At 36.5% G+C, this 26,822-nt stretch overlaps 1 protein-coding gene and 2 non-coding genes across 3 annotated transcripts; 1 reads left to right on the top strand and 2 right to left on the bottom strand.

The window, feature by feature from the left end:
• The first annotated feature begins 16,510 nt into the window (after positions 1 to 16,510).
• LOC149552711 (histone H3.2) lies at positions 16,511 to 17,322 on the top strand. Its single transcript, XM_089788265.1, has one exon. It carries the CDS (start codon positions 16,570 to 16,572, stop codon positions 16,978 to 16,980), a length of 411 nt encoding a protein of 136 aa, XP_089644391.1. The 5' UTR covers positions 16,511 to 16,569; the 3' UTR covers positions 16,981 to 17,322.
• Positions 17,323 to 17,569: 247 nt separating this feature from the next.
• On the bottom strand, positions 17,570 to 17,651 carry TRNAS-GCU (transfer RNA serine (anticodon GCU)). Its single transcript has one exon. It is a non-coding gene; the product is annotated as a tRNA-Ser (tRNA).
• Positions 17,652 to 22,796: 5,145 nt separating this feature from the next.
• On the bottom strand, positions 22,797 to 22,878 carry TRNAS-GCU (transfer RNA serine (anticodon GCU)). Its single transcript has one exon. It is a non-coding gene; the product is annotated as a tRNA-Ser (tRNA).
• Positions 22,879 to 26,822: the final 3,944 nt, after the last annotated feature.

The raw sequence follows: 26,822 nt of genomic DNA, 5'->3' as shown, positions 1-26,822 counted from the left end.
TTTAAAAAGGCAGAGACTATTATTTTGCGATGAATTATAAACATTAGTTGTCAATTGAAATTTTAGAAAATAATAACATATCCTATGGTCAGCAATAACATATCCTATAGTCAACAGTATTTGATATGTCAAATTTGAAATTTATATGATTTTTTTGCTTTTTCCTATTGGTGGGCTGCAATTTCCCAGTGGTTTAAGTTGTTTTCTATATTAAAAATTAATAAAAAAAGAAAGGACAAGCGACTACATTTAGAGAAAAACAACTATCAAGCTTTTGAGGAGGACAAGTCTACACACTTGAATATTTAATGACTATTGAATGCCGCATTAAATCGTTAGGTTGGCTTTGGTACAAATCTCGGTGCCGATAGATTTTCTCTACATTTTCCCATTAATTTCCTAGCGGGGCCAAATGTGTCGGTGTATATGACGAATGCTTTTGCTCTGCACATTTGCTCTATAAAATTAGAAGATTTTGCGGTTCGGTAGGTTATAACGACAGTGGTCTGGATATTGTTTCAATTTTAGCTTTTGATTCATACACAATGAAGCCAGTGAAGTCTCCTGATGGCAATATTTTTAAAATCTTTGATAGAAGAAACATAGATTCTCTGCTAGCACCCATTTCATAACTCGTCATTTTCTTTTCTCAATCTTTCTACGGATGAATTCTTGTACTCCTTTTTTGGATAATTCTTTTACTCTTTTACTCTTTTTTGGAATAAGCTAAGAGCTGTAATTACAATTGGTAAAATTGTCAGGGATAATACCAAGGATTTTAAAGAAATTTATTGAACAGGAAGAGGCTTTACAAGGTAATTTAAAAGTATAGCTCTGCTTCCTCTTATGTTTAAAATGTCATGAATTTGTATACTTGCAAAAAGTTGTCATCAATTTATATGTTTTTATCATTCATGAACAATTTTGCAGTTTTAAATCACAGTCTCTGTCATTCCATTCGGCGGCTTCTTTGAATTTTGTGTAGTGTGGAGGTCAATGTTTGGAGTCTCGTAGTCTTCTCAGAACAGTAGCATTAAGGTGCTCAAGTCTCCGTTGTTGAAATACGTGGCCTTTAGGATTCATGTGCTTCAGGCTGTTAAAAATATCGCTTATTCGCATTTCTACGCGAGAGAGAACATGGTTGAGGCCTCCTGTGACCAAAACCTTCAAGGGTTTCTGGATACGGTTCAGACCACGCTTCGATTTCCCGCCAATTTGGTAAGAATGATTCTGTTGTAAGTTTTGAAAAATCTTTCCGTTTCCAGAATTTTTCTTCAAAGTTTCAAAAATCTTTGCATTTTCTTAAATCTGTTTGTAACGTTTGAAAAATCTTTCAGTTTTTGGAAATTGCCTTTTTAGTTTCGAAGATCTTTCCGTTTTTTAAAATTTGCCTCTATAAAGTTTTAAAAATCTTCTCGTTTTCGAAATTTGCCCAAGTTTTGAAAATCTTTCCATTTTCGAAATTTGGCTGCAATTTCTCTAGGATTTCAATAATTTTTTTCCTCATTGAGATATTTATTTATCATTCCCAACTCAAATATTCTATTCAAATCCATGACAAGTTAAAGCTTTGTGAATATTTAGCCAGAAGCTTCTGTATTTGCTAAATCTTGGTTATGTTTCCTAAATTTAGTCTGTTGCTCTATTTTTCAAGTTAGCTTTGCATGCGTGAAGATCACAGCATTGCATCTGCTTCCGTGCTAGAAAGAGTTAGCGAACTGCTAAGATGGTGGCACCTAGAGTCCGCACTAGCAGCTTCTCTCGACGTGCCTTCGCCCATCCATTCTTTCATACAAGATTGCATGCACAGGTGTTACGATGCATGCGCAGGATTCATGATGGAGAAAGCTGCCATGGCAGAGGCTTCTATTGTGCTGGCCATTCATAACTTCCATTCTAGTGAAAAACACAAGCCCCTTTTGTCCATTCATAACCTGTGTTCAGTTAAAAACAATACGGAAAGTGTGTGCTACGATTCTATTATGACAAGAACGCAGAGGTTAAATTAGACTACACTACTTGAACAATATAAGGAAAGAATTTTAATAATATATTATTAGTTATTTTTAGCATTATTTATTAAAGATTATCACTACTGATTTTTAAAAAAAACTTACAAGAGATTTCAAAACCATTTCATAACGATCTAAACATTACTAGAAATTTGCGAACCATTGATATAATAATTATTGGTGCAGTAATCAACCAAAGTTATCCGTGCTTACACACAATGTCTTAGTAATTAACTAATTTTTGATTTGTTGGTTACAGGCAAGGCTACAACAGGCAAGGCAGAAGAATTGAATATTAGGAAGGGGAATGATAGGGTACAGTTTGCACAGTTGAAGGGAATGGCAGACAACCTTTCACTGGGTTTGGTTCAGGTAGGATTCCAAGTAAGAAAATATCTTCTGTTTGGGCCGATGGATCATGTCATGCCTAACCTCATTAGAAGGGTTGAAGAAAACAAAGAGCTTCTCTCCACAACTAGTGGAGATCGTCAACTCATCAAGTAAAAACAAACATGCCCAAAACACTATTTAATAATTCTTTTAGCAAAAAAAATTTGTTCTTGGGTGAACCCACAATAATGGGTTCCACTTTAGTGGGACGAACAAAAATGAAAATAATTTCAAAATGAGAAATTAAGTTTACCATATGTTCGCGCGAACACATTTCGTATGTTCGCGCGAACATATGTGATATATATGTTCACGCAAACATGATTTGCATGTTCGCGCGAACATAGGTTCACGCAAACATGGTAAGCGTGTTCGCGCGAATGCCGTGTTCGCGCGAACATGCAAAATCGCAAAAATTTTAACCTTTTTTCTTTTTTTCTTTTTTTTGCTCTTTTGACTGCCATAATTGTAGGAGAATGATCTCCTACTGTAAAATAAAAAATGTCAAAATGTGCTTCTCGGAGCAAGCTTTCCAACGACTATAATTTTATTACATAATTTAATCATTAAGACTTTCAAATATGAGTTTAACTCATTATAGGTTCATTACCGATTGAACATCAACCGACTTTGACACCTCGGGAAAATTAGTAAATTAGGTCAAAAAAAAATTGAAAAATATGGAGGCACTGGCTTATTGAGATACCTTTCTATTCAAAAAAAAAAATGGTTTATGATAAATTGACTTCAAATTATCTGTGTCAAACGGAATGTATGTCTGAATTACGGTTCATGTCATTTCAAAACTTCATAAACTATACAATATTCAACAAAAATAAATCAAACCAAATGTAGACATTGGATATTGATGCTACAAATCCAACGCAAAAAGAATTACTTCATTATCATTTCTAGAAAAAAAGTTATGTGTGTCAAACAGACTGTCACTTTTTAAAATATTGAATTTTATTATGTACCACTTTTTGGAGGAGATAAAAAAAATTTACATAAATAATTCTTTTTTTTTAGATTAAAAAATATGGTTACAAAGTAGGAACAAAGTACTCAAAATCACTAGTTTATGTCATCTTGAAATTATTTATAGTTTTGGAGATATAGTCACTTGAACGTGACGTTTGTTGCAAAAATATTGATTTCAGAGTCAAAATTGGTCAAAAAGTGGCCGGGTGGCTGGGTAAACCCTATCCCCAACCTCGTCCTATCCCCTTCAGTGCTCGAACGTTCTCAGGCACGCCAATCCGGAATGTCCCCAAGGGTCACTAAATGCCATAGGGCTGCGATCTTTGATGGGGCATATCTCGGAGCTCGTGTGAGGTATGGATGCGATTCTAGTTCCTACAGGACCATGTTGCCGAGAAATACAATAACCTCTCTCACTTTTTGGAGATCACACTTCGTTTTCATTTTACGACGCCATCTCGGGTGATGCTGAAACTTGCAATTTCGGCTAGTACAAAGTTGCCAACTGCCAAATCTCTCTCACCTTTCCTCGTGGGATCAAACTGTCTGCTCTGTTAGCTCCGCGTGGTTGGGTAAACCCTATCCCCAACCTCATCCTATCCCCTTCAGTGCTCGAACGTTCTCAGGCACGCCAATCCAGAATGTCCCCAAGGGTCACTAAATGCCATAGGGCTGCGATCTTTGACAGGGCATATCTCGGAGCTCGTGCGAGGTATGGATGTGATTCTAGTTCCTACAGGACCTTATTGTGGAGACCTACAATAACCTCTCTCACTTTTTGGAGATCACACTCCATTTTTGTTTTACAACGCCATCTCGGGTGATGCTGAAACTTCAGCGTGGGCCAGTACAAAGTTGCCAACTGCCAAATCTCTCTCACCTTTCGTTGTGGGATCGAACTGTCTGCTCCGTTAGCTCCGAGTGGCCGGGTAAACCCTATCCCCAACCTCGTCCTATCCCCTTCAGTGCTCGAACGTTCTCAGGCACGCTAATCCGGAATGTCCCCAAGGGTCACTAAATGCCATAGGGCTGCGATCTTTGACGAGCCATATCTCGGAGCTCGTGCGAGGTATGGATGCGATTCCAGTTCCTACAGGACCGTGTTGCAGAGAACTACAATAACCTCTCTCACTTTTTGGAGATCACACTCCGTTTTCATTTTACGATGCCATCTCGGGTGATGCTGAAACTTGCAATTTCGGCTAGTACAAAGTTGCCAACTGCCAAATCTCTCTCACCTTTCCTCGTGGGATCGAACTGTCTGCTCTGTTAGCTCCACGTGGTTGGGTAAACCCTATCCCCAACCTCATCCTATCCCCTTCAGTGCTCGAACGTTCTCAGGCACGCTAATCCAGAATGTCCCCCAAGGGTCACTAAATGCCATAGGGCTGTGATCTTTGACAGGGCATATCTCGGAGCTCGTGCGAGGTATGGATGCGATTCCAGTTCCTACAGGACCTTGTTGTGGAGACCTACAATAAACTCTATCACTTTTTTGATATCACACTCCATTTTTGTTTTACAACACCATCTTGGGTGATGCTGAAACTTGCAGCGTGGGCCAGTACAAAGTTGCCAACTGCCAGATCTCTCTCACCTTTCGTCGTGGGATCAAACTGTCTGCTCTGTTAGCTCCGAGTGGCCGGGTAAACCCTATCCCCAACCTTGTCCTATCCCCTTCAGTGCTCGAACGTTCTCAGGCACGCCAATCCGGAATGTCCCCAAGGGTCACTAAATGCCATAGGGCTACGATCTTTGACAGGGCATATCTCGGAGCTCGTGTGAGGTATGGATGCGATTCTAATTCCTACAGGATTGTGTTGCAGAGACCTACAATAACCTCTCTCACTTTTTGGATATCACATTATGTTTTCATTTTACAATGCCATCTCGGGTGATGCTGAAACTTGTAGTGTTGGCCAGTACAAAGTTACCAACTGCCAAATCTCTCTCATCTTTCGTCGTGGGATCAAACTGTCTACTCCATTAGCTTCGGGTGGCCAGGTAAACCCTATCCCCAACCTTATCTTGTCCCCTTTAGTGCTCGAACGTTCTCAGGCACGCCGAACCAGAATGTCCCTAAGGGTCACTAAATGCCACAGGGCTGCGATCTTTGACAGGGTATATCTCGGAGCTCGTGCGAGATATGGATGAGATTCCAATTCTTACAGGACTGTGTTGCAGAGACCTACAATAACCTCTCTCACTTTTTGGAGATCACATTTCGTTTTCATTCTACAATGCCATCTCGGGTGATGTTGAAACTTGTGTTGGCCAGTACAAAGTTGCCAACTGCCAAATCTCTCTCATCTTTCGTCGTGGGATCAAACTGTCTACTCCATTAGCTCCGGGTGGTCGGGTAAACCCTATCCCCAAACTCTTCCTGTCCACTTCAGTGCTTGAATGTTCTCAGGCACACTGAACTAGAATGTCTTTAAGGGTCACTAAATGCCATAGGGCTGCGATCTTTGACGGGGCATATCTCGAAGCTCGTGCAAGGTATGGATGCGATTCTAGTTCCTATAGGACCGTGTTGAAGAGACCTACAATAACCTCTCTCTCTTTTTGGAGATCACATTCTGTTTTCATTTTACAACGCCATCTTGGGTGATGCTGAAACTTGTAGTGTTGGCTAGTACAAATTTGCCAACTGCCAAATCTCTCTCATCTTTCGTCGTGGGATCAAACTGTCTGCTCCATTAGCTCCGGGTGGCCGGGTAAACTCTATCCCCAACCTCTTCCTATCCCCTTCAGTGCTCGAACGTTCTCAGGCACACTGAACCAGAATGTCCCTAAGGGTCACTAAATGCCATAGGGCTGGGATCTTTGATGGGGCATATCTCGAAGCTCGTGAACGATTATCAATATGTGAAAAAATGGAACTCGTTGTATTTTGAAGTACTGAGAAGATGGCCTTGCCCTTCCCCAGGAGTTTCAGAAATGGGAGACATTAGGTAAGAGAGTGAAAATGTTACTATCGCTTCAACGCACATGACGCAATTGGAAATGCAAATTTTGATCATAATCATTTTGTGATAAGGGAGAGACTAGGGATGATCATTGTTACTATCTCTTTAGTAGTGGAATTTTGTTTTCTCTTGAATTTGGTGGTGGGGGATCAGTGGTAAGACTCCTTGGATATTCCTTCTTATGATGTTAGTGACAAGTGTTGCTCTTTGAAAACACTTGTACAATCTTTTTTAAATTATTAGATAAAAACAGAGAATTGTAAGTATTAAACATGATTAGCCTTTAGTTCCTAGAAGATCTTTATTTCCCCATCAATGCATTTAGAAAGTTAAGTTTTAAGAAGATCATAAATAGAAAAAATTAGAGAAGCGATTTAAACATTTATATTGATTGGAAACATGTGAGTCTTGAGTTTCCTCTACCTTTTAAAGAACGTTCCTTAGCTAGCAGACCTAATTCCACATTCCATAAGACTGTCATTGCGCTAAAGATTTAGGAAACCAACTGCTCTAAGATAAAGCTTCCCGGTCAATAATAATCTAGCCTATTGAGGTACATAATACTTCTCAATTAAACTTGTGTTAATTCAGTATTAATTTTGTAATTAACTATAATTTCAGTATCTGTGTACAGGGGGTGACTGAGAAAACTATTTGAGGTCCAATTTGAAAATATATTTGTAAGGATCTCGACCAAGGTTCACAACTTCGATGATTAATACATTCATTTAGGCCAGAACCTCACTACAAAAAATATATATAAAAAAGGTAGTGAATAACGTCATGTCTAGACCCAAATCAACTAATGAAAGTCAAATTAGCATAATGTGGAACAACAATATATGCATTGAGTGGGTTGTCATAAAAAAGCTTCATAATAAAATTCATGTCTAGAATTAAAAGACCTTAAAGAACATTTATGCTTGTAACACAAATGGCCATTCAAAACTGAATATGATTACAATATGTGAAATAGCATTACAAGAACTTGTAATGCTCTTGTGAACATCGTGTTAATTCTTGTAAGAATCCCTAAGATGCTTGTTATACTCAAAATTTTGTTGAAATTGAATTAATTTTTATCCTGTCGGTTAATTGGCTTAGGGTGATATATGCTTCTTGGATGGAATAATGAGTTCGTGATTAACTCTGTATTAAGATTCATAGCATCTTCTAGTTACTTGCAAAGGAAATTTATAAATTACTTGCTAATATCATATGGCTTGCTTGAGAAAGATGTCTGTGTTCTTATTGATGGGTACTAATGACTATCCACATTTAGTTCTTCAATATCCTATTTGACAAGCTTTCCATAGACATTTCTTTGCCATACTAAGTATTTTTGAAAACATATTTGAGTAGAAGGACTACAGTAGATACTACATGATGTTTTAACAAATAAAGTAATGGGTTAAAGAATATTATTTCCAAGGTATTATGTCATAGTATTTTAATTGTAATGATCTTAGACTAATGATATTCTTGAAGGTAACTTCGACATGCAGCAAGAAAGACAACCTACAGCCAAGGCTATATTGTGCCTACAACCAAAGCCATAAATGCTCACAGCCAAAGCCACTAGCGCACATAGCCAAAGCCATGGATGCTTATAGCCAAAGTTACAAGTGTTCGCAGCCAAAGCCATGAGTACATGAAGTCAATGATCACAATTGTTTACAACTATTCACCAGAAACAACTTCTTTGCAGTTTTTGAGAAATACTAATAAAGCAAAAAAGAACATCTAGTAGTTGGTAGACATAATGGCAACTCTCTAGCAATTGAATTTAATTTCATACATGCACATATCTAATTTAATGTCATACACGAACATATATAATTTAACGTCATACATGAACAAACATATAATATAAAATGATAACCAATAATGTCATATACATTAACAAACACATAATATATTATGATAACCAATAGTGTTGTATATGAACAAACATATCATATATTAACCAATAATGTCATACATCAAATATAGAATGTCATATGTACATCAAATGTGTATCGAATATGTCTCTCAGATGCCTATATGTATACATGGGGAAGGAAACAAGTCTCTATATATATGTATCAAATATCTCAACTACATCTTTTCCTTCCCACGAGGGGAAGGAAACAAGTCTCTCGACGTCCTCTGCCGTCGTGTGGAGGGAGATAGTGGAGATGACGGGGCCCTCCTGACATGCTCACTTGACCTCTTGTTGAGGCTCTTCTCCAAGTCCAACTGATACAAAGAAAGTAGATATGAATCAATATTTATTATACGTTGAAATCAAATATATGTACTCACAAAATCAATTATTTTCTTACCACCAACAAATAGTCACTTTGTAAGTCCACCTCAAATGCTCGTGGATGATCAGGCGTGACAAGACCCTACAATAATTCAATAAATATAATCACTTATAAATAACATTAGAAATTTTGAGATTAACTATTATAAACAACACCTAAAATGAAGAAAATTCTTTCATACCTCCGTCAGTGGCTGTGAGCTAGCCATAGCTGCGGCCACTCCACTATCAACAGACTGTCGTAGATGAGGAGGTGTGTCCGACATCATGAGTTGCATGTCATACAATACACGTTATATCTAACATGAAACATGGAATAAATATAATCAAATGAATTAAATTAATATGAAACAACTGTACCTATGTGAAGCTCGTATGATGTCTCTGCTCTGCGTCTGTGGTAAAGGTTGAGGGTCCTGTGGAGAACTGATGCACATGCATATTTTTTTTGGTCAATCCTTAATATGATTACGTAATAAATATATGTATTAATTAAAATGATTAAATTGATACATACCTCAGGGCTCGTCGAAGGGACAAAAAATGGGCCTGGAGGATCGCTGCTAGGCCTAGGAACACTTTGACCCTAAATTTTGAACAATGTCAATAAATCCTAATTAATTAATCATTCACTATACGTATGAAATGTGATAAAATTAGTAATTTACCTGTGTGTCAATGCCAAATGTCTCGTTCAGGAACTGATCGGTGACAAGCCCATCATCTGCACCATCTCCGACATGAGTGCCAAATGTGCATAGGGATCCGCATGAAGTGCACATGTGACCACGACGTATAGAAGGCTCCCCCTCAACTAATGGGCTCGTGGAATGGATGAGGGTCTACGTCAAAGCATTAATGGTCCCTAGAAGTGCTGGCCTCTACATGTTCCTTCACAACTGAAGGAATAATCACATGCTCACGTTGTGGATGGACCACGGGTGCCCTAACTACATTAGGGTCACGACGTGCTCCGGGCCTCTCAAATGATGATCCCCCACCTCTACCCTGGGAGTCTAACATATCAAAATAATTGGGGATCTCCCCAAGGACAAACTCACAATATAATTTCTTCAAAAAATACATGGGGACCTCGTGATTGTTGCAAGGAGGGGCATCAAAAACCATCCACCATCTATCCCAAAAATTATTTCTAATAGCATCATGTATGCACCAATGGATGGAGAATCGTTTAGTACCCTCTCTAACAGTATTTTTCTCACCGAGTTTTCTAAATAATGCACATATACTACCTTTTGGTATTTCCTTTTTTCTAACATCTTCATATGACAATTTATTTGCATAAAATCTTTTTTGTTCATCCCTCTTAGCCCGCCAAATATCTAACTGACCACTAACTGAGGCTATTTGAGTGTTAATGGATTCAAGGGATGATGCCAATTGAGCCCTCATTGGATTGGTTTGTCTGGATTCTTTCAACCGAGCAATGATTCCTTCTAATTGAGTTTTGCCTCTCTCTATTTCATTTCTTATATTTTCTTGTGTGCCTGGTGGAGGTCTTGCAATTGGTTCGGGTTGTGGAATTTGTTCTTATTCTTGAGGAGGGTTTTGGTTTTGGGGTTCTTGAGGGTTTTGATGTTCTTGTGGATTTTTTGGTTGATTATGAACATTTCCTGATAAAAAATCAATTGAAATTCAAATAAATAAACAAATCTAAATGAAATTTGTAAAAACCCTACAAAAGAATATAAAAAACTTACAAAACGATATGAAAAATATATCAAACAATGCAAAGTTAGGTTTATATCACTTATGGCGTCGTCGTGGGTGCGCTTGTGGTCTTGGATTTCGTCGACGAGGAGGCATTTTGGCAAATGGTGGTGCAAATGTTGAGTCTTCAACTCGCGTACGCGCTGCTTGCTGTAGGAGTAGAAGAAAATGCTGATGAAAATGATGGGCTGCGGGTTTGCAGCCCATCATATATACTTTTTAATTTTTTTATAGCGCATACGCACTTTTTAAAATAGGAAAAAAAAATTTCCTTCTCACCTTTTTGGCACCACAACTCGGTGCATATGCCCATACATAATACACACACATATATATATATATACATGTACATATATACACATATAGAAATGTGTATATATATTTATATATCTATATATACATATGCATACACATATATATACATATGTACACACATATATATATGTATATGTGTACACACACACACACACAAACACATATATATATATGTGTGTGTGTGTGTGTGTGTGTGTGTGTGTGTGTGTATACACACACACACACACAAAAACACACACACATATATATATATGTGTGTGTGTGTGTGTGTGTGTGTGTGTGTGTGTGTGTGTGTGTGTGTGTGTGTGTGTGTGTGTACACACATAGATGTGTATATATAGACATATGTGTGTGTGTAGACAGACACACGTAACAAGGTGAAAAATGATCATTTATAAATATATAAATATCCGTAGTTCTACGACTATGACTCGATATGTCTAGATACATGAAAAGAGATGAGAGAAGGATGAACAAAGATGAGGGGATGCAAAAAAGAGGAGACTAAGGAAAGATAAAGTGTGGTCATAGTTTCCAATATAATTGTCTAAGCAAAAAAATTAAGATTAATGATTAATTTTAAGTTAAGAGGGAAGGGAAACATTCAGAGGGAGATGAAATGTGAAAACAAGTGACTAGTAATTTTGAGACCTTTTAACCCTCCTTAGCATGGTTTTGGTCCTTTTCTCTTCTTCCAATCTTTCTAAAATCTCTAGGTTGTCACTAATTTCTATGCATGACCCTCATTGGTGTTATTTTATTACCTTTTGGCACATTCATCGCATTTTGCTTCTTTTTGCACCACCCCTAAGACCTCGAGATAACCTCAGGTACATGTCAACCCAATCAACCTATACAAGTACAGATCAACCAGGTCAGCCTATACCCAAAGGGTTTTGGTTCTTGGGACTCACGTTGTCTTGGGTGTTTAATTTGTTTTGCTCAATGCCTTGGTGAACTTGCTTTATTTATTTTTATCTTGAAAATTACTATTCAAGGGAGCTTGAAATTATCATTTTCATACCATGCACACACATGAGGACATCACACACACACAAGTGATATCTACAAGAAAGACATGAAGCATATTATGTTGGAAATGAAGATAGTAACTAAGAGGGGAGGGGTGAATCAGTTACCACAAAACAATTCCTTGTCCTTGAATGTCAAATCAAACCTTTCATTGATAATGCTATACTTGTCTAGGTCGGTTAAAACTAAGATATTGTTGTAACTCACTTAATAAAGTAGCCTTGTGAATATTAATAAGTTTTAACCTTTAGTGAAATAGTTGCAAAAACATAAAGCATAAAGCAAATAACATAACATGGATGACACCAAGATTTAACATGAAAACCTAATTTGGGAAAACCACCGTGCAACTAATTACAACATTTTTCACTCTTCTAAGTTGAGCTCTGTTAGGAGCCAACCTTGTTAAAGGTTACAATACATATTGTTAAGTATGACCTTATTAGAGGATTTTGATCACCTTGTTAGGGATGGCCTGGTTAGAGGTCTTCAAACACTTGAATCTTGAAATGTCATCTTGTTGAAGGATTTACAATCTGAGTGTTAAGTCAACTCTATCAAGAGATTTCTTCACTATTACAATGGTTAGAAGGTAACAGTAATCTGACCTCGTTTATGAAGTAACTTCCTTTGCAGATTCAGATCTCTATCGTGACTTGACTTCTAGATCCTTACTAATCAGAATATTATTTATGGCTTATCTTCCACACTTTCCTGCTGTGCCTTTTTCCTTGCTCACATATCCATCTTATTCCATGTATTCTACTTATATATTTTATCCTCACTACTTGAGATTTCTTATATATCAAAAGATTTGAAAAGTCAGCTTGAATACCCTTTCAAATACCAATTAAACATCCAAATACCCTTTCAAAATCAGAGATCAACTATAGCTATATCAAAAATTTCGTAGGTACAGGTTGACTTCCAAAACCTGTATAGGTATAGGTCACATTTCTAGGTACATGTCAACCTATTAGTGCCACTAGATTGACAGTGCACATAACATGGTTTATTTCCTTGGGTGTGCATGGTTTCATTTTGGCGGGCTGCAACTCAAAGGGTTGTGAGGGTTATGGGATCTATTGTGGAAATCACCACATCATCACCTCCCTCAGAGGGGGTCATATTGTGGGTCCCTCACCACATTAAATTATCTACAGATTATATTCTTTCATATATTTGAGATAATGTTGATAGCTTATTGAAATCTTTACTCCAAGCTGCCTAACTCTTTGTTCTTGTAAAATTTGATCGCCACATTTGGGGCCAATTCAGCCTATCACGATCTTGCATATACCCCATAACAACCCCCAAAACATCACTTGATCTCTTACATTAAAAAAAATATGTATCATGTAATACCAACATGGATGTAAGCCTTGCACGATCATGAAGATCAAACTCATATAACTATTCCCACGGAAAGAAACAATCCCAATAAGCCATCTCCTAAAACTAGATGCACAAGGAGATACCCATTTCAAGACATCCCTTAAATGCATCCTCCGTAATTAACAATCTCCATAGTCGAAAGACCTCAATATTGTGTCTTGAACAGCTGCAACAATCATAGACACAAACCCTTGTTCACATTATGCTATAAAGAGGGCCTCACTCTAGATATTATCAAAATCAAAATGGGTAATATTGAAAGATATGGCTCAGCACTTGAATCCACTGCATCTTGAGTCAATTCCAGTAGGAAATTGCAAAACGATATCCATCAAGATTCTCTGTACAACTTGCATTTTCCTTCACTTGTCATTGAAAAAAACCAAATTAGACATTAGGCAAGAGTACTACTCGGTACACCATTTCCCATTTCCCATTGGACATTATTAGTCTCTGCCTTATATATAAGGTAGGGTACTAATGTTTTCATTAGACCCCCCAGTATTAATTTAATTCCAAAAACATAATGTTAAAATCCTAAGTTTTGAGACATGTATTTTTTAATTTAATTATCACAATCAAATTTCTGATTTTTTATGGGTCAAGAACCAATTTCCTGGGTATATATCTCTTTTTTCGAATAGAAAAAAACAAAAAAAAACATAATAGATAAAAGCGCATTTAATGCTTGTTAGTAGCATGCCATCAGAGTTTTGATTTAGTGCCAGGTGGTGTCGGTACCATGGGAGTCCCAAGAACAAGAAAACAAGGGAAAATCCTGCGCGTCCATCAATATCAGAAAATTATTACGATTCAGAGCTCAAAATCTTCAATTTTTCCCCTCAGAGACGAGGGAAAAAGGGAGTTGTGATGATCCACAGGAAGTCAAATAATCAGATTGATTGAAGAATATCCGTTTAGGTTTGCTTGTTGCGCAAGACTATGGAAGAAGCAACAAGCAGTCAGAATGTCAAAGATGTTGCCATTTGTAACCGATGTATTGGTCATGATTTAAATGTTAAATAGTGGAGCGCCACTTTCCATAAAGAGTCTCACACTATCGCAGCCAACTTTAGCGGGGAATAAGAGTCATAGGCAACTTTAGCAGAAGTCCAGCATTTATGGCATTTGGCGGAGACTTTTTTCATTTTGGAAGAAAAAATATGCTGCACACTTGTTCGATTCCACCTATGGACGGCTTAAAAAGTAAAAGAGCAAACATGGCTCCCAAAATCAGCCCTATCCGGAGGAATTAAATAGCTTTCTATGTTGGGCGCAACACAATCCGGGACCTCGGGACTAATAGATGGAACTTTCCTATACATTTTTTTCAAATTATATATTCATGTTCAACAGTACCAAAATGTGGGGAATAGGGTTGGTTAAAAGTTATTTTTTATTATTGTTTGGGATTGTGTACTTAACTATAGTTAGGGTCCGTTTGGTTGATGGCATAGGAATTGAAAATTAGAAGAGAAAAATGGAATAGGATTTGAATTAAATTCTATTTTTTTTAATAAAAAAATAGATTGGGAATATGAATGGCTATTCTAATTCTATCTTTTTTTTGGCATAGACATATGCTCATTTTGGGGGCAAAATTGGAATATGTCTTCCTATTCCCAATTCTGATTGAGCGTACCAAACAGCAAATATAGAACATATTCTAATTTTCTCTTCCTATTCCACTCTATTCCATCAACCAAACGGTAAGGGCCCGTTTGGTTGCTGGAATAGCACGGGAATTGGCATTGAAAATTAGAATACGAATTATATTCTTTGTTTGGTTGGCAGAATTGGAATGCAGAATAGGATTGCGAATTCCCAAAACAGCCCAAAATGAGCTTTTGTCTAATCCCAAAAATACTTGTAATTGGAATGCCCCTTCCTATTCTCAATCTCACTCAATCATATTTGACAATCTCGTCGGGTCCGTGGTGTTAAGCGTTGATATTTTTTGAGTTTGGTTGAACTCCCGCTCATTATCGACGAGTCTGAGCTTAAATTACCTCAGTACAAAGGCATAACACAAAAAATAGAAGTCACCTCACAAAGAACGAAGCACTGCAAACAGGAGAAACCACAACAATTCTTCCAATGCTTTCACAGCCACAATCTCTAACGTCACCAGAAATTCCGCCACATCCCATCCTCCAAACAAAAACACTGCTGCCGCAGTTAACGGGAATCCAGACCTCCTGCACTGGCCAGCTACGGACACAACTATAATCACTGCTCCCGAACCCTTCGAAGGCTAGAAAAAGCCCTCAAAACTCTCATTTTCTGCCTTCATTTTAGTACGAGAAATACTAGTACAAGATTAAATAATATACCAATCAAAAGGCCGCGAAGAGTATAAGGCTGTCAAAGAAAACACGTAAAGATTTTATCTGCTCTGCTTTAAAACAAAATGTTGTGCTTAACTTCTTTTTTCCTCTTCGGCCTTCAATCTCCATTCCTCTCATTTATCTTCCCGATCAAATACTATGTGAACCAAACAAGAATGGGATTGGTCTTTTCCATTCCCATTCTCCATTTCTATTCCTATTCCAAATTTCCATTCTAATTCTCTATTCCTACGCTTGCAACCAAACGGGCCCTAAGGGATTTAGGGGTATTCATAATATGAAGTTCTATGCGGTATGATTATGACCTTGTAAGATCTCTGATTTGGAGTTAGGATTAACATGTATTCATTGTACAAAGTTGTACGGGGTATGATCTCTAATTTATAAGATTTTTGGTTTAGAGTCAAGAATTTAAGGGTATCCATTCTATAAAGTTTGTATGAGGTGCGATACTAGCCTTATAAGGTCTCGGTTAAGGATTAAAGGACATCTATTTGGTAGAGTTATATGGGTTATGATACCAATCTTTTAAAGATATTTGATTTAGTGTCAAGGATTTGGAAGTATCCATTCTGCAAATTTTTCTAAGGCATGATCTCTGACGTCATATTATCTATCCAAGTCACTTAGCAATAGATTTATTATCTATTCTATTTACATATCTTCTATTACTATATACCTTAAAGCAGATTTTATGAACTTATTGTTAGTACATAGCTCTATACAATTAAAACTTTAATTATAGTTTTTTTTTTTTTTTTCTTCATAAAATATAACATTTTTCTCATTCTAATCTAAAGGGAGGGAGTCCAGCTCATCAAGAGCTCTTAAATAGTACTCCAATCAAATTCCTCCCGACAATCGGGATGTATAAGTGCACAATTACATAATCGATTGGTGGAGGGTTCGGCGATCCGTGTGAGCGGGTAAGATAGGCCACGGAGAGCCGTCGATAGGGGGAATGGATCGAACGAACACGATGTATGGCGCCTAATTTGAATTTGAAAGGGCGATATAAAAGTGGCAGCAAGAGAAGAGGGAAAGCATCAGTATCAGTGTTGTTACCTAGCTAGCAGAGAAGAAGAAGAATGGCGCGTACGAAGCAGACGGCAAGGAAGTCGACCGGGGGAAAGGCTCCCCGGAAGCAGTTGGCAACAAAAGCAGCGAGGAAGTCTGCGCCGGCGACAGGGGGAGTGAAGAAGCCGCACAGATTCAGGCCGGGCACAGTTGCCCTGAGGGAGATCCGCAAGTACCAGAAGAGCACGGAGCTGCTCATAAGGAAGCTGCCCTTCCAGAGGCTGGTGAGGGAGATCGCACAGGACTTCAAGACGGATCTGCGCTTCCAGAGCTCTGCCGTGGCCGCGCTGCAGGAGGCGTCGGAGGCCTACCTGGTGGGGCTCTTCGAGGACACCAACCTTTGCGCCATCCACGCCAAGAGGGTCACCATCATGCCCAAGGACATCCAGCTCGCTCGCCGCATCCGAGGCGAGAGGGCCTGATTCCGGAGCCCTAATCCACTTTCTCCATCTCCATCTCACTCAACGGTGTGTTTTCACACCACTCTTCTCTTTGGATCCTTTGTTCTGTCCTTCTCTTCTTGCTGTAAATCCCTCTACAGTCTCACCGCTACAGACTGCTTCAAAATGTTTAATTATTGCGGATGCCGTGCGGTTAATGTTTGTTAACTACTGCCGACCATGGACGAGTCACTGTCCCAATCTTGTAATCTCTGATTGTGATCGGAGTGCTTGAAAGGTTTTGTTTTTGCAGTGAGGCTTGTAAAATGTCCCCCTTTTGGCCAGGGATCGAATCAACTTGCAGTCAAGTGATTTTGTGTTTAACTGTGCGGTTATTTCTCTTTAAATAAGTTTCTAGTTTTTTGCATTGCATCTCGTTCTTTAAACTCGAATCCCGCCAAGGTCGCACAGTAAAACGCTATTCTCTCCGTTCTAATGCTAGCGCTGCATCACAGCATTATGAACTCGGACTGTAAAGTAGCAGGATTATGATAGCAAGTTTCATAAGTCTTCAGAAATACAAAGTCAGGTTTGTATGAATGAAGATTGATGTCGAAAAAATAAGAATAAACGTCGCCTGAGAGATTCGAACTCTCCCGGGGAAACCCCATGTACTTAGCAGGCACACGCCTTAACCGCTCGGCCAAAGCGGTAGGATATTCAAAATTGAAAAGGAGCAAAAGAGTGAAAATTGTATCGGGTCACTCCGCTACTATAGTAGGGCCACTCGACCGCTTAGCAACTATAGTCTAGTCCGGAAGAGGGAGGGAGGGCGGAGCGGATTTCTTTCAAACAGTTGTGGGGAATCGGAATGAGTTTGTGCTGTAAAGACTGACACTTGCAACATAATCATAAATCACATTGTTGGTCAATAGATAGATTTGTCAGGTGCTTCAACAATTAAGATTTGAAGGCTGCATTTCTACATGAACAGCCAACCTACAACTTAGAATTTACTGTGATAACACTTCCAACATATCACAGAACATCTATCAAACATCTATTTTTAAAATCCATCTTCCACTGTTGTATTAATTTGGGGTTTCTCAATTTATGCAGATATTTTTTTACAAAGTTTTAAAATAAATAAATAAATGTAAAATAGCTACGGTCCATGGAATATGACAGCATTAATTCTGAAAATGTGTCTAATTTGTGATTGTAAAGTGTCATACAAAGTGGAGGTGATGTTTAACACCTAATCTCTTTCATCAAGTTACTGCATGCGCACAGAAAAATAATTGAACAGAGGTAATATATTTATGGTTTATTTTGAATTTTAGAACAGCAATTTAGGTTCTGTTTAGTCTGAACCAAATTAGCATCCAAGTACCATGTTGCCAGAGAAAAACATAGAATACTATGAAAGGAAAAGATGTAGTTCACGTGGCATACAATTAAATGAGATTAGAAAAGAATGGAGTTATAATCATTATCTGGAAGTATTCAGCACTATAGAAATCACAACTATTATCTGGAAGTAATTTACTTAATAAAAGTTATGTCTATTTTTATGTTTGACAGGCATTCCCAGCCGGACAACATTCAAACGGAACAAATTACAGAGGAAATTTTGATAAGGCCTCCTACACTCCACCATAACTACTATGAGGCTGTAAATTCTAAAATGAAAAGAAATGAAAAGAGAGTGCTTTCATAATCAATAGCTTCTTTTATAATTTTTAATGAAAAGAGAGTGCTTTAAAAAGAAAAAGCGTAGTAAAAATACATCCACGTCTCTCTCTCTCTTCCCAGTCCATTTGATATTAAATTTGTCAAAGGTAGCAACATGAAACAAATGATAAGCCAACGCACACGCCCCTAAAATCCCCTGATAAATTTTTAGATTGAGCTTTTGTATGATAAGTGGTCCTACTGCTCTTAAATTAGGCTGAAAACGTTGGCACAAGTAAATGATGGAGAGTTTCATTAAAAGGCCGTCGGTATTTTGAGTGGCTGGAGGGTTTTTGTGGAATACAGCATGCTCTTAGCGTTTGGATTGAGCGGGTGCTGCCGGCCAGAGGGCGCAATTCAAGTTTAAATTTGTTTAAAACTTCAAGAAAGTTCTGGTCTCAAGCAGATGCCGTTTAAAAAACAAAAACTGAACTCAAACATAACCCGCTTAAATTTGGAACGAAATCCTAATGAAAACAGCCACAACTAAATTTGTGTGCTTGCTCATTTTGAAACATGAATTCCAAACTCTCTGCCAAAACTAAACCACACACGTCTTAAATAAAGAAAAATTCTACTTTTTACTCGAATTTAAATTATGAAACAGGAAGCAATACTGATTTTAAACAATGGCAACAGCTGGAAGAACCTGAATATGCTCCGCCCTTCCGTCTTCCAAAAACAATCCTCCTCCTCGATTTCTCCTCTCTGCCTTTATCATTTTTTCCTCCCTCCATTATGCCTTTGTCGTGGAAGAGAATTGCCCGCATTTTAGCTGAAATGGCATTTTTCCACTACTCTTGAATATAGCAGCAATAAATATGATTTTTCTCGAGTAACATTTTAAAACCGATCTCATTTAAAAAACACAACTTTTTAAGGAAATAAGTTAAAATTGTCATAAAATAAATTATCACTCCTAATTTATTTTATAAATCTTCTAAAACAAAGCAACTATAAGACACAATAGTTTTCTTTTCATAAAAATAGAATCCTATTCATTGAATTTCATTTCAATATCTTATTATCATTTATGTATTAGGATATTAAATAAAAATCAAATGCATTAACATTATTTTGCACTAGACTAAGTGGTGTGTTATATGCTGCAGGGATTATCTGTCTATCCCTTTTCGAGAGGCTAACTCTCTCTACCTCAACCACACCCTCGTCTTCGACACTTGTGGACACTCAAACGCTTGCAAACATAAAGGAGTTAGTATTTGTCAGTCGATAATAAAACATTATATGCGAACATCATAACTATAATGCATACGCATACATCAAAATATGAATATAAATAACATCTATCATCAACATGATCGTAAAACGATTTAGCCATTCGTTTAACATAACTTAAAAATCCTTAAAATAATATTAATTTCCCGAATAGTTAACATATCACATGACATGATAAATATAATCCATGAATTAATCTAGCAAAGTTTAAAATAGTTGACCTAGTCAAAATAACAAGGTTGCCACTTAATTGCCATGTAGGTGCAAACAAAGAAGTTGTATGACGAGTCATGACATCTATAGGGAAGGGTAGTTTTGTCGACGTCTTCATGTTGAAGATGACGGGCAATGGAGAGAGTTGTAGGAAGATTTGGTCACGTAGACCTCCCATTCAACCAGAATTGGTTGATCGCTCTATATAAATTTATAAGGGAAAAACTCCTGTTTGTTGCAAGATCATTGAAGGAAAGGTTGGCCATAAATTTGGAGAGTTTTCTTTGCATGGAAACGAAGAGAACTTTCGAGAATTGAGGGGAGAGGGAAGGGAGGGAGAGTGGAGGGAAACCATGAAATTCCATATGCATTAACAAGCCCATAGTCAATCAATTGAACACACGCTCATAAAGCCAATCCTTAAAGTAATTCAGTCAAATTAAAGATGATCACAATTCACAACTTTGATCCTTATGTGAATATGTTAGATACTTTTCTCAACATGCAATCGCTACTCATTTTGGTGCTTCAACATTTATAAACATTATTTGGTCTTTCAACACTAATTATGATTCAACATGTAGTCACTACTTATGATTTAACATGCAACACCAATTATGATTCAACATTATTTGATCTTTCAACACTAATTATGATTCAACATGCAAATACCTTAGATAGATATCCATCTCAACATGCAGTCACTGCTCTGCTCGGTAAGTCATAGTTTGGTCTTTCAACACCAAATATGATCGCATTTTATAGTTATTCCTAATGGTGGATCGTAGAGTATGATCGTAAACATTGATGCTAAAAAAATAATATCACACAATCAAATCCCAAAAGCATACTAGAATTCAATGTGGATTGTGGAAACTTGCTATCTTTAACATTTCTCAATGTTGTCAAAGTTGAGATAGGAAGGGAAGATAATTGAAACTGGTCAGAAGTATTGATGAAGCAAAGAAAATACATGACATAAGGCTTTCATGTTTTTGTTATAAATTGAAATTGAGCATGGAAGGAATAGTTTCTATCATGATGTTAATTGAATTACGCTGTAAGTTTATCTGTTGCAATGATTTGAAGCAGTTTATATTGACTCAATCTTATAGAAAAGAAGTGTCAGTATACTTAAATGTTATTTTGGTTAATTAGAATTGAATTAGGCATGTTGTATTTGTTTTGCAGAGGGTTTGCCATTTGGAAGTGGTAAATGATTAAGGACTAAATGAATGATTATTTTAAGCAATTAAATGATATGTATTCATAGTATGTCTTCTAATTACAAGTTCGAGGGGACTCATCTATGATTAATAAGAATCTATTTGTGAGAAATTACACATCCTACTTTGGAGGGTTGTAGAAATTAGCAATTGGAAAATGTGGGGAGCTAGAGAGTCCTACCTTGATAAGGTGCAAGTTTTTGATGGTTGGATAGACGTTTCCTTAGAAATTGGCTCGGCAACTTAAGCCTTTTTTGCCACTTGTTGCTTACTCATGAAATGAATATGCTAAATAATAAAATTCACGAGACCACCAACCACCAACTTGCATAAATTTTGGAGCTTAAAATTTTAAGAGAATCACACTATGAAATTAATGGAACCACTTGCTTTAAAATAATCCTAAAAATCTCATCAACACCCATTGATTTTTTTTAAAGGAATGGCCCCTCTATGAAACTCTAAATTATCAATTTTTATTGGAATATAGTGCTATGTTTGCTTTCAATTCCTTGGTTCTTTGTCATAACACCTTGAACTAACTTCTAAAACTCAGCCGCTTTCAGAACAATTGAGGCAACCACCTCTTATGTAGGAAGTCCTCCCATGATATCTAATAGTGATGCAACTTTTTTTTGGTCATCGCATTTTTTCACTAAGTGGTGACTTCTCCAACCAATTGAAAATTTGTCCACATTGCTTTAGATTTCCCTATAAAGTTCTAAATACAAAAGTTTTCTTATCCATTGTAATTAATATCCAATCCTCAACATCATCTCCATTAGTCTAACTGTTGAAGGACCTCCTTCTCTATTGAGATCTGCTGCAATCTGAATCCTGTCATTCACTAACTCTGCAACTCTACGAACATGGGTTTTGCAAACATGGATCTTGCAGGGGCAGTCTTTACAGCCTTGGAACTATTCCTTATGTTTTCAACTACCATGTTGTTGGGTTGTAAGATGCTGATTATTTTTAATTTTTTAGTTTTTTAATAGAAACAATTATGCTATGCAATTCTTCTGTATTTAGTAGCGGGAGTTGGATTATCGTTCTACATTAGCTAATTTTCTGCATTTATTCTCTTTCTTTAAACTTTTGAAACTGAATTAGCTCGGTGACAGTATCATGTTGGCTGCAAATAACAATTGCTCTGAAAACTTTTAACTGCCGTGAAAATAACCCGTGCTACAGATTTCTTCTATGATATGGACGAATGTTGGATATATCTCTGAATTTAACTCGGAGGCATAATTCAGAGGAAAGTGTTGTTTAAAATGTTAGTTGAAGTTTTTAAGGGTTAATTAAAAGCCGATGATGCCACATATTTTGTAGAGTAGTGAAGTTTAAACTTTAAAGACGCAAGCTCCACAATTAGTAATGTTCATATGTTCACATATGACAGTATGTATCCAGCCAAGTCTAGGAAAACTAATACTAAATTGACGTCGCCTGAGAGATTCGAACTCTCGCGGGGAAACCCCATGTACTTAGCAGGCACACGCCTTAACCACTCGGCCAAAGCGACGTTATGTTTTAATTACACTATGTAATACACTCCATCTGACTCAGATACTGATGTTGTAAACAGTGATGGGTATTGTGAATGTTCTAGTCTCTGAGATCCGTCATTTGCGTTGTAAGTGTCTTTTACTGAATACACAAATACCTCATCATCCGAGAGACATGGAAATGGTTTTAGATTCTCGCCAGATATAGAGCTGGGATGAAGTGGCTAACTGTGATGGTTCGCATAATGTTCATGGTAGTCAAGTATCAATGACGACAGCGAAAATAACCTATAGTTAGTTTTGCTTTAAGCCACGGCTGGTAGTGAATTCATATTATGGGCAGATGTATGCTTTTAGGATGTACTAGCACTTTGAATGTGATGAAATAGTGTATTCGAGATTTTATCAATATTATTAGAGTTTATCAATAATAATGTCATTACAAGCATGCATAATGTATGATAAAAGTATTGTATGTAAGTAAAAGTATGTGTGTCAAATTTGATAGTACAATGTTGTTGTATACATAAAATTTGTAGGATTTCTCATAAAATTTGAAGAGTGCAATTATTTGGAATTCTTTAATAAATATTCTATATGACAAGTCAAATTGACTTTACTCCCCTTCTTATTGCAATGAGTGAACCTATAAAAGAGAAGAATATAAAATTAACAACAAACAAATGGTATTCTTAGGTTAGGCAATTGAAGAAAGGCAAAGTGTATTGAAGACAGGTAGTGAAAACAAAAGACGTAGCGAATTAAAGTGAGAGCAAGAACAATCAAGATTCTTCTTTCTTTCTAATAATAGTGTAGGGATTTTTTTTTCATTTTGCAAAAGCGCTCAAAAGAGAAGGTAGGTTCAATTCGAAGGTTTTGTAGGGATTTGACCCTAGAGATGGTTATAAAGGCGAGTCCTTGTCTTTCAATTTTACTTATATCAACTATGGCCTGCTCTAGGGTGGTGCCTTGTGATTTGTGTATAGTGATAGCCCATGCAGTGGTCAACGGTAGTTGGGTACAATTGCCTCAGGTAATTGGATGGATTGGAATAGTTGTTGGGTTGTTGACATCCCATGGTGGGCCATTGTAGGTATCAAAAGTGATAGTAACATATGTTGGCAACTCTAGAGGCTTAGAGCTAGGATGGACATATACAAAGTAGTTTTTAACTTCACCAAGAGATCCATTAACAAGACCAACTTGTATCCATAGGTTTGTGGTAAGCATGACACGTTGGAATTTAGATAGGAGAACTTCTTGGGAGAGTTGGTCATCTTTATATGTTTCAACGTATTTGTGTTGCGTATTTACTGCTACACAGAGTGCAATAGGTGCATTTAGTTGTTTGAGTTTTTTTAAAATTATGTAAAGCAACTAATTCATTAGTGACAAACAAATGTATTGCTTGGTTGAAGTTCGCTTGCTCACTTGGTGGTAGGTGTTTGTTTGTGCACGTCATTAGTAATTTCCAATTATCCTTAGATGGTTCTGCATTGCACATGTTTTGTAATACATGACGAAATTTTATGTAATATGTTAAATTTATTTTTTATATGACTAAAATTGTATTTTTAAATTAAAAATATCATAATTTATAATTATTAATTTTTTAAATAAAAATATATTTAATATCATCTTAATGAATTTATTTTTTAATATATAATAATTCTGGGAATTATAAAGTGATTGTGCAAACAAACTGGTAATAAAATCTAAAAAAAATATGGAATTAATTTCGCAAACTTTCGGGAAAAACATATTTCATTAAAATCCTTTGAAAAATAATTTTTTTTAATGAACAAAAATTTCATTATGCCATATTTGTTCAGATTGTCAAGCATACATGAGATCGACATTGCAACTAAACAAACACTTGATATTTTGAATCTGGGGAGTTTGAACCTTCGACAGTTTGTCCAAATGGCCACCCAAATTACACAATGAATCCTAAGCTAAAAATGATGAAGAAACCATAAATTGTCCTAAATGAGGCGAACTGGTCGATTCTCAAGAAGAATAATTATTTTCCTAGCTGTGCAATTGCATGATTGATCTCTGCCTCCTCTAAGCAGGGACTCAGAGGAGTCAGATCCCGCACAAGGGGCTTTTCCCTTTCCTTTCCTGGTGACTAAGTTTATTTCCAGACCTCTTGTTTTGTATGCCATTAAATATCTAAAAGCTGAAGGGTAAAAGCACACACCTGTGTCACCCTTTTGTAAAGGAAAAGACTAACGAAAGTATAACTGTTCAACTTCAATGACATAAAATTGGTATTATTATTTTGAATTTGGAAATGAAGTAAACCATTGAAATGTATAGAAATGGATGAATTTAAGGATTATAATTTTTAATAATTATTTGGAATAAGAATTTTTATGTTTTCCTAATTTTTATAGATAATTTTTTAGGTGCTGAAAAACGTTGAAAATTAGGGGTCTAGTTCCCACCACAAAACTGTATGGAAATAAACTTATTCCCTTTGATTTTAGACTATGTTATAACTAACATATACATCTAGAACAATAAAAAATAAAAATAGGCTTTAGACCTATATTTTCTCTTTTATACGGATTGAAATTTCAACTCACCTCAAATCGATAGTTTTCATCTCCCACCACATTTTTCAAAAAAAATCTATTCTAACCAAGAGAAAAGTTATACATTCTAGAAGAGGACTCTCTCCTCTAGAACATCATAATAATTTTAAGATTTTTTTGATATGATTTAATATTTTTTTCTTTCTCAAAATTGGTTGATTGCTCTATACAAATTTATAAGGGAAAAACTCATGTTTGTTGCAAGATCACTGAAGGAAAGGTTGGCCATAAATCTGGAGAGTTTTCTTTGCTTGGAAACGAAGACAACTCTCGAGAACTGAGGGGAGAGGAAAGGGAGGGAGAGTGGAGGGAAACCATGAGATTCCATATGCATTAACAAGCCCATAGTCAATCAATTGAACACAAGCTCGTAAAGCCAATCCTTAAAGTAATTCAATCAAATTAAAGATGATCACAATTCACAACTTTGATCCTTATGTGAATATGTTAGATAGATATCTATCTCAACATGCAATCGCTACTCATTTTGGTACTTCAACATTTATAAACATTATTTGGTCTTTCAACACTAATTATGATTCAACATGTAGTCACTACTTATGATTTAACATGCAACGCCAATTATGATTCAACATTATTTGATCTTTCAACACTAATTATGATTCAACATGCAAATACCTTAGATAGATATCTATCTCAACATGTAGTCACTACTCTGCTTGGTACTTCATAGTTTGGTCTTTCAACACCAATTATGATCACATTTTATAGTTATTCCTAATGGTGGATCGTAGAGTATGATCCTAAACATTGATGCTAAAAAAATAATATCACACAATCAAATCCCAAAAGCATGCTAGAATTCAATGGTGATTGTGGAAACCTGCTATCTTTAACATTTCTCAATGTCGTCAAAGTTGAGATAGGAAGGGAAGATAATTGAAACTGGTTAGAAGTATTGATGAAGCAAAGAAAATACATGACATAAGGCTTTTATGTTTTTGTTATAAATTGAAATTGAGCATGGAAGGAATAGTTTCTATCATGATGTTAATTGAATGAGGCTGTAAGTTTATCTGTTGCAATGATTTGAAGTAGTTTATATTGACTCAATCTTATAGAAAAGCAATGTCAATATACTTAAATGTTATTTTGGTTAATTAGAATTGGATTAGGCATGTTGTATTTGTCTTGCAGAGGGTTTTCCATTTGGAAGTGGTAAATAATTAAGGACTAAATGAATGATTATTTTAAGCAATTAAATGATATGTATTCATAGTATGTCTTCTAATTACAAGTTTGAGGGGACTCATCTATGATTAATAAGAATCTATTTGTGAGAAATTACATGTCCTACTTTGGAGAGTTGTAGAAATAAGCAATTGGAAAATGTGGGGAGC

Source organism: Cupressus sempervirens, chromosome 6 (assembly GCF_028749045.1).
Source record: "Cupressus sempervirens isolate cs-2001-9-10 chromosome 6, ASM2874904v1, whole genome shotgun sequence".
Taxonomy (NCBI): domain Eukaryota; kingdom Viridiplantae; phylum Streptophyta; class Pinopsida; order Cupressales; family Cupressaceae; genus Cupressus; species Cupressus sempervirens.
The sequence above is the reverse complement of the archived record's forward strand: the minus strand, read 5'-3'. Positions and strand labels throughout refer to the sequence as shown.

What these genes read in the sequence shown, in the direction of transcription:
- LOC149552711 (XM_089788265.1), top strand. Translation starts at nt 16,570, where the DNA reads ATGGCGCGTACGAAGCAGACGGCAAGGAAGTCGACCGGGGGAAAGGCT.